Source organism: Crinia signifera, chromosome 1 (assembly GCF_055691185.1).
Source record: "Crinia signifera chromosome 1, ASM5569118v1, whole genome shotgun sequence".
Classification (NCBI taxonomy): Eukaryota; Metazoa; Chordata; class Amphibia; order Anura; family Myobatrachidae; genus Crinia; species Crinia signifera.
Genome location: NC_139217.1, coordinates 433,296,440 through 433,314,829, shown reverse-complemented (window position 1 = coordinate 433,314,829; position 18,390 = coordinate 433,296,440). Strand labels below are relative to the sequence as shown.

General features: G+C 42.7%; 1 protein-coding gene across 2 annotated transcripts in view; it reads right to left on the bottom strand.

Moving 5' to 3' along the window:
- ADAMTS6 (ADAM metallopeptidase with thrombospondin type 1 motif 6) overlaps positions 1–18,390 on the bottom strand; it is a 288,122-nt gene that overhangs the window by 138,489 nt on the left and 131,243 nt on the right. For both annotated transcript variants that reach the window (XM_083152973.1, XM_083152982.1), the window contains exons 8-9: positions 12,676–12,719; positions 2,368–2,473 (exon numbers count right to left, since the gene is read on the bottom strand). In XM_083152973.1, the coding sequence (XP_083009099.1) occupies positions 2,368–2,473; positions 12,676–12,719 (150 nt within the window). The remainder of the gene's footprint in view (positions 1–2,367; positions 2,474–12,675; positions 12,720–18,390) is intronic.

Below are 18,390 nucleotides of genomic sequence, written 5' to 3'. Positions count from 1 at the left end.
TGCCGACATTCGGGACAGACAAATTTGAAAAACTTGTGTCAACCTTTTGACTCTCTATCTTCCCATTGTCGACCTAATTCTTGTGTCGACTTCCAACCCTGTCGACTTATTTCATGTGCTGACCTAAGCCACATCGTCTTTCCGTACTCGACCCAATGCATGTCGACCTTATGACCCATACCCCAAGCAAACTGGGACAGCTCCAATAACTATATTTTGTTTGGCTGGCTTATGATCTGTTTCAGGCCTCGAGGCTCCCACAAAATGACTGACAGTCATGACTGTAATACAAGTCTCCAACAAGATGTGAAACAAAAAAAAAAATGCAAACGTTTCCTCACTAACACAGGTATATGTAGAACCGATGTCCATACATCAGAGACTTCCACACGTAAGTGTCATGTGTTCTGTGGGGGGGCAGGTGATCTTATGGGGCCCTGCGGCTGGAAAACAAATCTCTACAGCTGCATCAACAGTCACATAACAGCAATATTATTTTATTAAACAGACCAGCTTGTCGCCGATAATTCAAATGGAAGGGAGGAAACTGTGGGTAACCGTTTGCCTTTCACAGACAGGTAGGGCCAGCTCAGCGGTAGATAGGTAACGGAAATACTTTGGACATTTTTTAATCCAGACACTACATTTAAAAAGGAAGTATAATTAGGCAGCCCTTGACTGATGTCATAAAAATAATCGCCTCCGTTTAGTACGGATGGTGTAATCAACATGCTGCCTCACAGCACTGAGGTCATGGGTTCGACTCCCACCGTGGCACTAACTGTGCAGAGTTTGTATATTCTCCCCGTACTTGCGTGGGTTTCCTCTGGGTACTCCGGTTTCCTCCCACATTCCAAAAATATACTGGTAGGTTAGTTGGCTCCTAACACAAATTAACCCTAGAATGTCTGTGTGTGCGTGTACATGTGGTAGGGAATATAGATTGTGAGCTCCACTGGGTCAGGGACTGATGTGAATGTTCAAATATTCTCTGTAAAGTGCTGCGGAATATATGTGCGCTATATAAGAAACTGGTAATAAATAATTAATTAAATAAATAATAAAGGGTACTCTGTAGTACATATGAGAAGTCCCACCGATGTGCAGTAATCATATATAGAAATGTGCATAGTAATCCTTCACTTTGTGATCGGCAGACTCTGTGGTGTCCTCCGCAGATCCCATTGCTCTGGGCAGCTGCCGTAGAGCCGGCTACGTTATTCATGGCTCCTTAGCCAATCATCTTAGTGTACCAAAACCTTTTCACAGTAGAAAAACTCAAGGGTGTTCAACATCCGGCTGCCGTGGAACGACACATACCAGCAATCCCTGCCACAGTTTGAACATACCGTAAGAGCACAGTTTCATAAAAGGGTTGATGTATCAAAGAATGAAAAAAGTGGACCAGTGGAGAAGTTGCCCTTAGCAACCAGTCTGCCTAAAGGAAGCATTTATCTGGTACATTCTATAAAATGATAGGAAGAAGCGGATTGGTTACTATGGCCCATTTCTCCAATCTTTTCTTCTTGATTCATCAAACCATAACCACTGCTTCAAAGTATCATTATTCCAGCTGAATATTACAAAATACACCCCTGCGTGTGTACAAATGAATCCCTAGGAAGTGTGCAGCATATTTTCAATAATACAGAATTAATATATAGGGCGGTATTCATTCCCGGTAGCTATTTCCGACAGGGGAAATAGCGGCCACCGCCTATTCAATGCTGCCGTTTCAGACAGCATTGAAGGCAGATTCCGACAAAACAGATCCGACTTTAAAACAAGTCGGATCTGCTTTGTCGGAAGCGGCTGCGGATTGTCGAATTCACAGCCATTTTTGGACAATACGCGACCGGTTTCTCCGACATGTCCACTTTTCGACACTCAACAGCCAGAACATTGAGTTCTGGCTGTTGAGTTACAGCCGAGCTGGGCCAAAATGACCCGGGATTTCGACTGTCAGGACGTTTCCGACAGTCGGGTTCCCAGATTGAATATCGCCCATAGAATCTGTGCCCTGGATTTGACCATTAGGGTTAGACATCCAAAAGGTCGCGGTTGGTGGGCCTACTATACGTTTGGACAAAATGATGCAACGTGCCTCAAATTGACTCTACAGTATGTTATAATGCAGTTTATTATAAAGATTAGCATTACTTAGAATTATTAGAATGTGCACCTGCATTCTCTTCCCAAACCTGCCAGAATAAAAGTGTGGTGATTACACAGATACTGAATGCAGCTACACTAAGGATGCTGACAGTAAAATGCACAGCAATTAATAAGCTGGAATTGGAAATGACTCTGGAACAATGTAAAACAGATTGCATAATAACATTTTTTTTTTTTTTTTATCCAACTCACTTGTGACCAATCTCATGTGCAATGGTAAATGCAGAACCCAGGCCAATGTCTTCATTAATGCTGCAACTCCTCTCCGGCTCACACATTCCAGCCACCGAGGCCAAGCCTAAATAAACAGAAGGAGACACAAAGGGTCAGGCCAAGGTGTTTCAGTCTTCTAAATGCCTGGATTCTTTTTAATAACCTCCACATATAGAAGGAGCAGTTGGCAAAAGGTTAACTTTCGAGCCATTTACAAAATCACTGGGGGGAATTTCACGTTGCAGGCTAGACATTAATATTTTTTGAACTGCAGTCAGTACTGGAAAATGTCTAGACTAGGGGTTAGATTTATAAATTTTACTTCTGGTAACTTGGGACCACCTAGTAACTTGAGCCAGGAGAGGGAATTCAACAAAGTATTTCTACTTTAACATTCTTGAGGCAGCAGAAAGAAAAATACAAAAAAAAAAAAAAAAAAGAAGCGTCCACATTATTTCTCTGAAAGAGATCTGTTTAAGTTTAGTGCATTAAAAAAAAAAAAAAAAAAAAAAACACAAGCACGTTTTTATGTCAGAAGAAAAAAAAAAAAAGCTCATAGTAGAGAAATAAAAAAAAAAAGACAACGAAACAAAACCTGTAGCATTTCCATAAACAGAATCTGTTTGACATAATCTTTGTAAATTAAACACAAGGGAGGAAAGTAGCTCATGTAGTATAGCGTCATCATAATGAGACGACATATCTGGGAACAGCATTCCACAGACTCCGACAATGAATAGAAAGCAGAAATAATATACAAAAAAATATATATTATAATATATCATCTGTCTGATATTGGTCCAATGAGGTAAAATAATTGGTAATTTACTGACATGTGTGAATGAGCTGTCAGCTACAGTACAGGGACACCTGCGATTTTGCATTACATGATCAAAGTTAAGCAACTATAAAATTACATCCAAACTTGACCCTATTAAATGACCCTTTTAAAATGTATTACTAGCTTAAAAAACTTTTTCTTATATATACAACAGCTGAACCGCAGAAGTCTGGACTGGATAATCAATAAATCAAACTTGAGACAAGGAAATGGTGTATCAACGTTTCAACACCTTTATTGGTGTTTTTATTGGCACCCCACAAACTGTATATAATATATATCATCTATCTATCTATCTATCTATCTATCTATCTATATATATATATATATATATATATATATATATATATATATATATATATATATAAAGCGTAACAGAATAAGCGTCACTCCGGGTCTGTTGCCAAACATCAAACTTTACTGCGTATGTCTACGCCGTTTCGGGCCAAGCCCATCTTCAGGACATTTGTCCTGAAGACGAGCTTGACCTGAAACGGCGTAGACATACGCAGTAAAGTTTGATGTTTGACACCAGACCCGGAGTGACGCTTATTCTGTTACGCTTTTGTATGTGGGGAGGCCTCAACCTTCTAAGCGGGCACCCGGGCAAGTACTAATCAGCTGTACCTGTCAGCAGAGGAGTTGCCGGACTACAAAGATTATATACAGATGGAGCCGGGCTCTTCTTTGCAGGGGATGACGACGCCATCCGCCATCCCCGCCATCTGTATTTGCGAAAGGGGATGCGCGCGTGCACGAGATGTGCGCGCGTCCCCTTCCGACGGCTTCCCCCGGGTCCCCGCCGGCTTGTCGGCGGTCACCCGGGTTCCCCACCGCCTCCCCGCACTTCCCCCTAACCCTGTCTGTCTCCCTGAAGCAGAGACGGACACGGTCCCGTTGCCCCGGTGCACAGACACTGAGACGCGCGTGCCAGTGAATGATTGGTGCACCTGTGCACCTGCCGGGTGACCTTGAAAACATGCACTGTTGGGGGGGGTCCTAAAGGACTGAGACATACTGCAATAGGGAGTTACAAAATATAGAATATATTTATATATATATATGTATAGCTTCAGAACAAAACAGGCGGCACTCGCGGGTTTAGCAATAAACAAGTGTATTAAAAATACATTGTGGTGTCACATCAAATAGCCCGACGTTTCGAGGCAGTGCGCCCCTTCTTCAAGGTGTGAACCTTGAAGAAGGGGCGCACTGCCTCGAAACGTCGGGCTATTTGATGTGACACCACAATGTTTTTTTAATACACTTGTTTATTGCTAAACCCGCGAGTGCCGCCTGTTTTGTTCTGAAGCTATCCATTGTTCCTGGAAGGCACCACAGTACATCGATTATAAAGCACGAGTGCCGACCGACTCTTCACATATATATCTATATATATATATATATATATATATACAGTATATATATATATATATATATATATATATATATATAGGTTTGGTGTGTATGCCGGCACTCCGTCGCTGACAGTTGATGGACACCCGGTGCCCTCCTTGGAAATTACCTACTATGTAATGGGCTCTATATGTAGTTACCAGGTTGGCGGCACTCTCGGACGAGTTGAACAAACGACACAGAGTCTCAAATGTGATCACATTTGAGACTCTGTGTCGTTTGTTCAACTCGTCCGAGAGTGCCGCCAACCTGGTAACTACATATAGATATATATATATATATATTAAAATGGGCTATGCGGCTCCTCGCCTCTATTGGATATATTGAACTGTTTTGTGCCCGACGGAGCAATTCTTAAAGTGTTTCTTGCCATACCCACTCTCCCAGAAGTTGTGTTAGTCTACAACTTTTTGAGTCTCCAGCTTTTTGGGAGGTAGACAACGAAGGGTTACGCAGATACGCCGGCGTTGACATGGTTATGGTATAGCGTATCAACGGTGTCTAGATCGACCATGTTATGGTCAACCACACTTAGTCGAAAACGCATCTAGTTAGATGCCTAAAAATAGCCAACAGCGTCTAGATCAACAGTAATGAAAGGTCGACATAAGTTTTTCCCTTTTTGGTGGCTATGTCAACATAGGTCAACATAGACACCAAATGTGTACAGTGTCCACTCACATGGCTCGCTACGTTCAACACACTAATATAATCTGCCTCTATGCACTCTAAAGCAACCTTATGATTGTCAATCACTCTCCCGTCGACCCAACTCTTGCATCTAACTTTCTTTACTGTCGATTTAGATGCTGACAACTATCTATAGAATAGAAGCATTGGATTAAATGTGGTCAACGATAACATGGCCGATTTAGACACTGACGGATACTCGTCAACATCACTATTATGTTGTTCCATAATTTTGATGCGCTGGGAAATAATAATTTATAAAAACACACACTACAAGGTAGAAAAAGTACAGTAATAAACAGCAATAAGCAGATAAACCATACTCTATACTCCTATAACACATTTTTGTGTACATGAGTTATGAAAAACTAACAACTGTCCAAACCAAATCTTCTCTATTTTCCACCTGGTTTGATTTTTTTCCATTTTCTTTAATAAGATGAATAAGACTTGGCAGGTCTGTCTGTTATATTCTTCTCTTCTTTCTCTACATTCCGTAGAACTCTATCTTTTATGTTCTCCAAATTGGATGTTCTCTTGACCCAATCCAGTCATGCCAAAGCTATTTTTCACTTCCTTGTCTTTTAAATACTCTACTGATAAATTCTCACTGACAGTTGTACTTGTGTTGGATCCTCCTCTAGTTCAATTCCTAATCCACACTGCACTTAAATCATTATCATCATCAATTCTGCAGCATCGGGTAGTAAGAAGGACACATATGTACAGAACCCACTGGACATGTACAAGGAGAGGGTAAGAGATTCAGACAGAAGACAAATGCTGATTGGATACTATAGGCAAATTCACTATTTTTCCCTGCTCAACCACAAAGGGTAAAAGGTACTTTGCTCATAAGAGCTTACAAGCCAAGGGAAGATGGCAATGCCAAGACAATAGAAGCTAGTAGCTGGCAGAACATAAAGGTGGAGCTAGGATAGGCGAGGCAATTGGGATACACTGTAGAAGAGAAAGACAGGTGAGGGCAAATCTACATGGCATGGTTTCTTGTGGTCTACATTTGCCTTTGAATTTCTGTGGGTGATGACTTAGGGGGGTATTCAATCACCGGCGACCATCTCCCAACGTGGAGATGGCTGCCAGGCCCTATTCAATGCTGTCTTCCTCGACAGCATTGAACAGGGGAGCTCGGCAGAACGAGCCAGAATTTCACAAGCTGTCGGGCTTGTTCTGCCGAGAACGGCCGGGAAGTGATAAGCTTTCAGCTGCAGCTCGCCTCTTCCTGGACACAGCTTGCGGCCACGCCCCCTTCTCGCCCCACTGCAGGCGGGACATTGAATCCCGATTGCAAATTCTCAGTCAAGCGGACCGAGAACGGGACAGAGCCGTGACCCCAGACTGAATGCCCCCGTAAGCGGGAATCCACCCTGTGTTCCGTTAACCAATCAATCTTATAAAATATAACATAATACAAATTACATTTCAAAACCAGTTGGCTTTTCTAATCTCAAACTGATTTAGCAAATAACGGTCTCAAAATATGTAAATATAACATGGACATTCCGCCTTTCATATATCCATGACTAAAACCAGTTTGGTTTCATCAGAAAGGTTAGGTCGTATACGAAAAAAATCTTTTAGAGCAATTGCTTTTGCAATATATGGATTAAATAGAAATCAAGGGTTGTACTGGCTCCTGTAGTACAGTATATTCTGTAAAGCAGGAACCCACAAACGTGTATTCAGGAGAATGTTTTATGAGATGGTGGGTTAAGTTCAGGAGGTCAATTTACCATTGGTTTTCAAAGAGATACATTTAAAACAGCAACTGCATTCGTTGTTTGCTCAACACTTTTTTACATTTGCCAATTTGAAACCATCAAATGCTTTGAAAACCAAATAGTTCCTAAATTGTAGAGCACTTAGATACCTGTTATAGCCAGTGAGCAATTCCAACAATATTGCAAAAAAGTAGGTGGCACATTAGGCAGGTGAGAGGACTGTATAGGGTGCATCTGGAATATTACCTCTATTGGGATTTGCCCTGACCCTGCTCAATGTCTGAGACATCTCTCTCTCTAGGGTTACAGCTAGTTCAGAAGCATCAGGAAGATTTTCTTAATGAGAACCTTCAGTAGTTTATAGGACTTGTGCATTAACTGTCTTGGGTATATGTTTTATACAGATGTTATTTTGTCTGGATCTGTTTTCGATATCCTTACATTTTCTGGATTTCTTCCTCTTGCAGAGAGGCAATACCTACTGAAGATGTGATTGATAGTGACATAACTTTTTTCCCTTCTAGTACTAAGGCACCAAGTTTATTCTTTGTGTCTTGGAAGAGCCTCATTAGCCCATTACTGGAGTAGGTAAGATAGGGTGTCCTGTCCTGTGGTGGTATCTGCGACGCCATACCTGTATGGTCAGGAAATGTAGTAAAAACAAACGTTCTGGATTGTACAGCATGGCTGTAATCTCTCCCTTCCCATCTCCAGATGGAGGGGGCGCACTAAATGCTTACAAAGAGTTTTCTGAATGAAGCTGTCCATTCAGCTTTCGATTTATTTTGACAATCCCTTCAATATGTGCTTATCACCTTAACTCTGTGAGGGCAGCCATTTTGTAGTTTGAATATTTCTGCCAATGCATCCAATCAATTCAATAGGAATTAGAGACCGCATTGGGATACAAGGGACACAAGGAAGGGTTCTAAGCTTACATTTGATGCCTGCTGAAGTATTCATACGGGATCCCGACTGGCCAGACTCAGACAGCATGGCGAGCGCAACAAAGCCCCTTGCGGGCTCGCTGCGCTCGCCACGCTGCGCTCGCCACGCTGCGGGCATGGTGGCCCGCTATGCTTGCCACCTATTCTATTCTCCCTCTACGGGGGTTGTGGACCCCCATGAGGGAGAATAGCTGGTGGCCATCGGGACCCCGAGTGTCGGGTTTTGACTGTCCAGCACCCAATAATACTTGCTCCTGGTGAATTGAGATGTTGTGTTCTGATGGATATTTTCTCAGATGGACATAATTTCTGTGTTCACTCTATAGACAATGAGTATGGTTCCAAAAAATCATCTTCTCTAGTAATACAAAAAGTTGACTAACTCACTGTAACATACAAAGCTTGCTGTTGCAGCAGGCACTGGTATGACTATCCCTTTTCAAAAACTTTTATAACATATTTATGTTAACAAATCAGTCGCTGTTGAGCTACAAAGCTAAATAATAAAATTGATGCCATTAGGATACAGTCTGAATACTGACAACGGGATCCAGATGGTCAGAATCCCGCTGGTAAGTACAGGGGGTTAGATTTAGGCACTAGGGGGAGGTTTAGGCAGTGAGTGGGGGTGTTAAAGTTATACTGAAGGAAGGGGGGGCAGTCAGTTTTAGGCTGGGTTAAGAGAGGATGGATAGGGTTGAAATACTTACTGGGATCTGCCAGGATGCCATAGTCAGCATCCTGACCGTCGGCATAATAAAAGCCCCCACCCAAACGGAATGAAATAGAAAGTATGTGATTTAGTTGCTACAGTATAAAGCATAAAAACAGGTACTATTCAACTGACTTCCATGCTGATTCAACACAATAAATGGAACAACTGTATTTTACAGGGGAAAAACTGAAAAGACCATACATTACCATTTAGTGCGCTTTAGTTCTTGGAAAAATACGCTCTTGGAAGAGAGCATACCCAAAGGAGAAGTGAACTCCTTCATCACAGAAAAACTGAATGGGCCACTACAGGATAATCCAATGCCATGATTGTTCTAAAAGCAGAATAAGCTGCAAAGAGGTCAGCGCACGATCTGATTGGCATGTATTACGTTTCCTGTTGAAGGAACCTGTGATTTGTTACAAGCTGGCAGATGAACGAAAGATATTCCTGGTGTTTTCAGACTGAGAAGTCACAGTGTTACAATGCACGGCCTATTGAGTTAACACTCGACCGAATGAAACGTTCCACTCATGCTAGCCTGGTCTTGGTATAGTGCGGGGCCTCCGGTGCAAAATAGAACAGGCACGGATTTAATCAATACTGTTCAGACAAGCTTTGGTTCCAATAACATGGCGAGACTGCACGCTAAGAAGGTAGCAGTGACTAAACATGACCACATTTGCTGTTCTGTATAACAGGACAGCCAGTCTGGTATCCTTCCCACTGGCGTTTCCAGGTGTCTCGCTTTCTATTGCTTCTTGTGGCACCCAAAGAGATCATTTGAAAGATTTTTATTTATTTTTATTATTTTATCCCAAATACATAAAATTCAGTAATATGCACAATTTGTGTATTTCCTGTCCCTGGGAACAATAACCACATTTTTACAGACAGACACATACAGTCTAAACACCAGAGCCAGTTTAGTGAATGAAACGGGAGCAAACTGCAAGACAATATGGTGTCCCTAGGAACCTGGCTGGGCCAGCAATAACCACTGTGCAGCAGAAAAATAATATCTGTGAATGCCATGGGTTAGTCTTGGAGGGAGAGGGATTCTGTAGCTGTCCTAATTAGGCACTTTCCCATTGGAAAGTCCTTCACGGAAAAATATCACTTCCAAGATGCTGAAGATACCTCTCTGGCAATAACATAGTGCATAGGCAACAAAAGTCCAACACCAACCTATATAACAGGGCAAAGCTCTGATCAGGCCAGAATGCAGTCCCCATTGAAAAATGCATAACGCAAGATATAGGTCTATCACTTCTATTAAATAGGCTAAATTAGGTTCATTAATAGGACCCTTTAACCCATTAAGAAGCTGCAGTAATCAAAGAAAAAAACAGGAGACACTGGAATCACTGAAACAGGAGGCCATCAATGAAAGGCAGAAGTTGTTGGAGACTCACATGATCAGAGTGAAAGCCATACTGGATGTCAGCCAGAATTGCTCTTGGGAATTATATCATTGTGCTACACGCAGACATCTCTTATGACTTTCACATGGTATCCTAGCATATACTGTAAGCTACATGAAAGCCTTGTGATGAGGTGGAGAGATGAGAATCTGCCACTACTGACTCAATTTTCAAACACAGCCAGTGAGGTGACAGCTGGGAGCTGATTGGTTGGATTTCTCACCATCCTTTGATGCATATTCCCCTTACACACTTAATAGCTGATGAGTATAAAAGTGTTAATAGGCTCTCTTAGAAAAACACTAGCTAAATAAGCTGTAAATAAATCTGCTGTTAACAAAGCATTCATGGGACCTTAAATGTCAAGTATAAACAGTTATCCATTATTATGGAACGATAATGAGAACCGGTGATCAGAAGCCGAACACATCCTAAGAAGTATTTTCTCCCTTCCCCTAAAACTACCCCTACCCCACGCTTCCTGTAGCCTAACCCTAACCTCCTCCAACCCCGAAGCTTTGTCCTACCCCCAACTCATGTACTTACCTCGGGGTCAGTTGGAATTCTGGCGGTACTCTTTACCTAGGACGGCGCCCATCGCGGGCATCGCGTCCATCGCATGCACTAAAGTAACGGGTGCGACGCGACCGACGCGATGCCCGCGATTTCCCATAGGGATCAATGTTAAATTTTTCAATGGACCCGATTTTTCAGTTCAATGCCTCAATGCCCGCGATTTTGCCATAGGAAACAATGTTAAATGGGCCACAGAGCCCAAATAGGCACCCTTAGCAGTGAAATGTCCCCCACAATTGTTAACGACACCCCACGATCCACGCGAACCCGTGCTGGGGGTGGATGCAGGTAAATAATATACAAAGTACAGATGGTCAGGATGGAGGCAGGGTGTGGACATACTGTACATAATACATAAGAAGTGCAAATAATGGAGGGGTGAGGGAATGTTGTGGCATCGGTGGGGGAGAGTTCAACTCAAAGTAGTATAAATTTTATTTATTTTATTTGCAACCCTCAAAATCCATCATCAGAGATGACAAGGAACACTCCAAATTTGTCATGAGCCTCTCCCAGGGTCTGAAATCTTTTATCAAGTGAAGAGGAGGCAGGAGCACCTGATAGTGAATAAATGGAGGGTGCTGAGGAGGTAGCACAGGCTGTAAAATAGCTGGGGAGTGCTTAGGAGGCAGTAGAACCACATGACGAACAGTGCTGAGGAGGCAGGGGAAGGGGCAACTAGTCATAAACAGATGGAGAGTGCTGAGGAGGAGGCAGAGGAAGGAGTACCTGATGGTGATTGGCTGGATAGTACTGAGGAGGCAGCAGAGGTAGAACACACTGGACTGCTGGGCTGCGCTGGCAGGGCACACTGGACTGCTTGGCCGCACTGGCTGGACACACTGGACTGCTGGGCCACCCTGAGAAGACTCCGTGGACTGCTGCACCGTGCTGGTATGCCAACTAGTCTGCTGGGCCATGCTGGGATGACACAGTGGACTGCTGGGCCACCAGGAGAAGACACAGTGGACTGCTGGGCCACACTGGCATGACAAACTGGACTGCTGGGCCACCCTAAGAAGACCCAATGGACTGCTGGGCCATCCTGGGAAGACACAGTGGACTGCTGGGCCACCCTGGGAAGACACACTGAACTGCTGGGCCTCCCTGGGAAGACGCGATGGACTGCTGGCCCACACTGGAAAGATACAATGTAATGCTGGACCACACTGGGAAAATCCAGTGGACTGCTGGGCTGCACATGAGCCCCCCCCCCCCCCATTGCTGTCAGGGACGCATCAGCAGAAAGTACTATAATTTTCCAACTTCCAGTTAATAAACACAATTTTCCCGTGTCTGCTTAATGCCCACCTCCAGGCTCAGTGGAAATTCAACCTAGGCAAATGCCTAGGACAGCTTATGGCCAGTGCAAGCCCTGCTTAGGTACAATACAAAATCTTGCATAACACACACACAGCACGCAGTGCTGGATAGTTAATTTCCTTCGGTTCTCCCCAGGATCAATTTCATGGGCGTTTCATCTGCATTTTTTTACATACCAATGGGCATATGATGGGGACATTTTTTTTAGATAATGGATGGACAAAATAAGAGTTGCACTTGGCTTACGTCTGGCAACATTTTTGGGGAGAACACTGCTTTTATTTTTCCATACTTCACTGTTACTTTGCTTAGGTGTTCATAATGATTTCCTACAAAGTTAGTGCATTTATGTCTTCTGAAACATCTGGGCTATCCCTGCAAAAGCCACCCACGGTATGGGAAGTGCAGCTGCTCCTGGTGTAGTCATGTCTGCTGCAAAGTGCACTGGCCCATCAGGAATATGGCAGCCACACAATGGTAATCCCTACTGAACAGTTGGTTGATGTCATTGACAATATCTTTACCAGTTTTTCAAGTGGAGGAACTGAGATCAGGCACTAAAGTATATATCACAAAGTTTCAGAGATACAAGTGAAATATGCAGGACACTTACCCAGAGTGCCACACGGCTTGTTCTTGTATGTGCAGATGTCATACCTGGAATAGAGAGAAGAGGACATGACAATCACATTTACAGTCAAATGCAATACTGCATTAGGTATTAAACATTTAAACTTTAAATATTAAATAAAGACTGTAGTGGGGGGGGGGGGGGGGGTATCTGCGCCAAATCTGACTGCAGCATGGTGTCAGACCTGGGGATACCAGCCCCCAAGTCTTTCTAATAAAGGTGTATGGTTCACTCCTCTTTTGTTGTAGTAATATTCCTTCACGGGTACCAGCTCAAGTATATGGTAGCAGGATAAGAGATGAGAAAAGGTTGATAAGTAATTGATACAGTTTAAGAATTCAACAAACTCAAATGGAATCCCTTCTTACTGACCTGTATCACAGGCTCTCTATGCCCGTAAAGATATCTTTTGTATATGTCCGTTTCTTATCTGGATAGCTCTGTATCGCACCAATAACTCCAAGACCCTTCAAAGTGTATGCTCACCTTAGAGAAGCGCCCTATTTCCATCAAAAAGTATCTTTAATCCCAAGTCGCCAATAGGATAATAGTCCAGACTCAGGCCAGTATTCAATGCCCGGGATCGCGTCCGGCAGTGAATCCTGTGTAGGATTCACTGCAATTTCGCCGCAGTTCTCCCTTCAGGGAGATTCACCCGGCAGCCGCCCTATTCAACGCGTCAGGGGCTCTCACCCTTGACGGCGAAAATTACCCCTTACAGCGAATTCCACTCCCGGCTCTTTCCCCTGCTTCTGCGGCTATACTGCCACTGCAGGGGATGAAGCGGAGTCACGGCGGGGGAGCCCGCTGATGCTGCCAGGAGCCCCCGCACAGCCTGAGGATGGGGACGGGTCCAGCAGCAGTAGCAGACCACCGGCTCCAGCAGTTCCAGCGCTGACATCTACTATCAGCACGCTGGGGCTGCTGGAGCCGGAGGTCTACGGCTACTGCTGGACCCATCTCCTTACTGGTCAGTGGCGTCCTGTCCCGGCTCTCTCCCCTTCCCGAAGACCTCTGGCCCCAACGCGTTTCGGAACTGTACATGGACTGAAGGAAAGAGACAGGTACGAAACGAGTTGGTGTTTGTGGAGCCAGGTGACCAGCATTGCGGACCCTCTTCTGTCCTCTTTCAAGCTTTTCAGGACACTCATCCCCCCTCAAAAACCCAGGTGAGTGGTGGTGATAGAGGTGAAGTAATGGCTGGGAACCGGATTCATTTTTGTATCTTTTAAACCTTTTTTATCTTCTGTATGGACTATTATCCTATTGGTGATTTGGGATTAAAGATACCTTTTGATGAAAATAAGGCACTTCCCTAAAGTGAGCATACACTTTGAGGGGTCTTGGAGTTATTGGTGCGATACAGAGCTATCCAGATAAGAAACGGACATATAAGAAAGATACCTTTTACGGGCATATAGGGCCTGTGATACAGGTCAGTAGGAAGGGATTCTATTTGAGTTTGTTGACTTCTTAAACTGTATCAATGACTCATCAACCTTTTCTCATCTCTTATCCTGCTACCATATACTTGAGCTGGTACCCGTGAAGGAATATTACTGCAACAAAAGAGGAGTGAACCATACACCTTTATTAGAAAGACAGCGCAACATTGTCCACCACTTGTGTGTTTTTGTATATTTAAAAATTAAATGTTAAAGCTTAAAAGGCTTTTTTGTCTAGGAATCATTGAAACAAAAAAAACACTTTTTCTAGAAGCATTTCCACTGTGAACACTACATAGAGGCATTACAGCACTATGGCGGTTATTTAGCATCACAGCTGAATAGCGAAAATCGCTATTTGGCAATACCGGCTATTATGCGCATGCGGCAGCGGAAGACCTTAAACTGCAGTTGCTTTCAGAGAAATGTGACCGCAAATGCAAATGCCGTGGTTGGGGTGTTCAGTGCGGCAGTGGGAGGGTGACAATGCATGTAGGGGGAGGGGGCACGGTGGCTAATTTGCGGGAAGTAGTGCCTGGACCGCTTGTGGTGCGGTCATGGTGGCTGCATTATGTCAAAATGTGGGGCGCGGCCTGGTATGCTAGTGAGAGCAGATGTACTTTTGTGATTATTTCCAAAATTACAACTGAACTGGAATCACACCCTATGTACATAACATAACTATACTTTAAAGACACCAATCATAATATTTTAGGTGTGTATTATGCTAAGCTATCCTATGCTTGAGCGGCATTCCGTTCAACTGCAAATGTTTCTGAAATGCAACTCTAAAAAGGTGGGTCAGGGGTCAATGTGCGGATTGAAAGGCATTTTCCATGGCCACTAAGGGTGTGCAGGAACCTTTTTACGATACAGCAGCTTGCCATATTTGCTGTTATTATGCTTCATCATGCGTTTACCCTATGATGCTCCAAGTGGCTTGAGTAAATGGCCCTTGCAATTGACATAGGGAACATTGATCCTTTTATACAGTATAGTTTCCTTCAGCTCAATACAGATGAAGCAGCAGGGAGAACGAGCTAAATGGTCACCTGCCAGCACATGAACATAGCAGTATAATCAATGGCAGTACAACTGATAATTGGGGAAAAAAAAAGATCAATCTATTTATTATGTACAGCAGGGAATTAAGGATACCTCCACTTTAAATTAGCCAAATAACGACATTTAAAACGAAAATGACATGAAAACATGTACACTATATAGTTCCATCATGTCACAAATGTTAGAAGGAATTAGCAGATGAATAAAGGACCATTAAAAAAAACAAAAAAAACAATTGGGTAAAGATGACACAGACTCAATCGGTGTTAATCCTCTTCCCGCTATGTTTTCAAGGAACCAAGTAAGTGTGGCATTATGTAGAGTTTTTGTTTGCAGCCCCTTAAAGGCACTTAACAGTGGCAAACGCAGGAATTTTAGAGGTGGGTTTCCAAATATAATACAAAAACTCCCACTCTGCAGTGCAATGGAGTAAGTACGGGAGTCTGGGGGAGTGGTAACAGCCCTGAAATAGTTTTTTATACTGTACAATGGATACTGTATGGAATATAATATTAATATTTAACAGTACAGATGGTCTACAGTATAGGCTGTTTTGAACATTAAAATAAGTGGTCAGGAAAAGGTTAAACATGCCATAATAAATAATTAAATAGACAGACATAATAGAACCAGTACTGCACTTTCTAAGCTCACAATCTCCCATTTATCATATCATAGGTTGAGGCACTTGCAAAGAGGAGGGTGGTGTCCCGGCAACCAGAAACCCCCTCTGTGTTTGCCTATGCTAAAAGGGATATTTGGGGGTGCAAATTTGGTTGACATTGTATCACATATAATGGCACCTCACACTCTTTGTAGAGAAAAGCAGTGACACTTATGTCTAAGATTATTTGCAAAGAGACCAGATTAATCATTATATATACACAGCATTTAATGTTGTATACACAAATATACAGTGCTCCTGGAAAGTATTCACAGCGCTTCACTTTTTCCACATTTTGTTATGTTACAGCCTTATTCCAAAATGGAATATTCTTTGCCTCAAAAGTCTACACACAACAACACATAATGACAACATGGAAAAAGTTTTTGGGTAATTTTTGCTAATTTATTTAAAAAAATGAAAAAATAAGAAATCACATGTACATATGTATTCACAGCCTTTCCCATGAAACTCAAAATTGATCTAATGCACATCCTGTTTCCACTGATCATCCTTGAGCTGTTCCTACAGCTTTATTGGAGTCCACCTGTGGTAAATTCAGCTGATTGGACATGATTTGGGAAGGGACACACCTGTCTATATAAGGTCCCACACCTGACAGTGCATTTCAGAGCACAAACCAAGCATGAAGTCAAAGGAATTGTCTGTAGACCTCCGAGACAGGATTGTCTAGAATCACAAATCTGGGGAAGGGTACAGAAAAATATCTGCAGCATTGAAGGTTCTAATGAGCACAGTGGCCTCCTTTATCCGTAAATGGAAGAAGTTCGAAACCACTAGGACTCTTCCTAGAGCTGGCTGGATGTCTAAACTGAGTTTTGGGGAGGGGGGTGGGGGGGCTAGTCAGGGAGGTGTATGTACATGTGAATCCTTAGTATTTTATTTTTAAGAAATTAGCAAAAATCTCTCAAAAACTGTTTTCACATTGACATTGTGGGGTATTGTGTGTAGAATTTTGAGGGAAAACATTTATTTATTCCATTTTGGAATAAGGCTGTAACATAATAAAATGTGGAAAAGGTTACACGCTGTGAATAATTTCTGGAAGCACTGTGTGTATGTATGTATGTATGTATGTATGTATGTATTAGAATGGAAAGACCTTTCGCTGGTTATATAAGACCAGAGTTGATAGCATTTTCCCAGCTTTTGTATCTTTTAAACATTGTCTCATTTAAAGTACAGTACAAACGTTAATTAGGGTAATGTGATTTCAAGGTAGGTACATTTACTGCCGGAACAAAGTGTGTCTATCTCAGGGGTTCCCAATCTTTTTTGATTCACGGCACCCTAGAGTATAAAAAAAAAATTCACGGCACCCCTAGGCCAATTTTTTTTTTATTAGATTGGGTTTATATGCGATTCTTAGGATCAGTTATGTGGTAAAGGGCAGGATTTGCTTCTGTTTATACACATTTTATAATTGCCAGCCACCAGCACTTGTTTTGCTCATAAATAATTAGCCATTAATAATTTTAATTGGTCCTGGACCACCAACCCAGGGCACCCCTGCAAGTGTCCCGAGGCACCCCAGGGAGCCACGGTACACAGTTTGGGAACCACTGGTCTATCTATTAGTGAATCAGTATAACACAACCAGATAAGTGGAAGAATGAGTATTTTATTTCACTACTATCCAACCTCTATAAGACCGCACCATATTAAACTTAAGTAATAAAACATATTACAGCGTACTATACAATTGGCACATAATAGCAACTCCTGTCATTACGGAACTGACCTAGCTGCGTGAAAGCTGGAAGAAATTTTTGACAAACTGCCCCATACACTGGTAAACTATAAAACACTTGGAAGGAACTTGCATTGTTTTGCTGGAGTATAGCATATTTGGTCACAGTTGTGTACTGAAGTTCCAATGGTCAAACCACAAATCAGTTTAATTATGTGCCAGCAACTGGAGTGTCGGCGTTTTCAGCAAGCTGGTGTAAACCGCAAGCTACAAAATGCTTACAGAGTCTGGCATTGTGCCAACTGGACAAGGGCCAACGAAAGGGGGGGGGGGGGGGGGGGGGGACTGTTCTTTGTAATGACCTCCTGTTAGGGAAATAAAGTGTTTTTCTGCTTGTATTAATCGGTAATGCTACTCATCAATGATACATGTGGGGAGAGTTAGCAAATTTTGCAAGGAGAGCAAGTGGAGGCGTTACCCATGGAAACCAATCATATCATGTATCTAGTACATTGATTCTATGGAATGATAGCAAGAATTGTCTTGGTTGCTATGGGCAATTTGCCGTCTTTGGAAGGTTGACACATTTCCCTATATTCTTACAGTATATTCTCTAAAGTAGACACACAGGGGTAAATTCACTAAGATGAGAGATATATTGAAGATGAGATGTTGCCCATAGCAACAAATTAGATTATGGGCCAGATGCACTAAGCTTCAAAAGTGATAAAATGGAGAGTGATAAACAACCAACCAATCAGCTCCTGTATGACATTTTTCAAACACAGTCTGTAGCATGGTAGGTAGGAGCT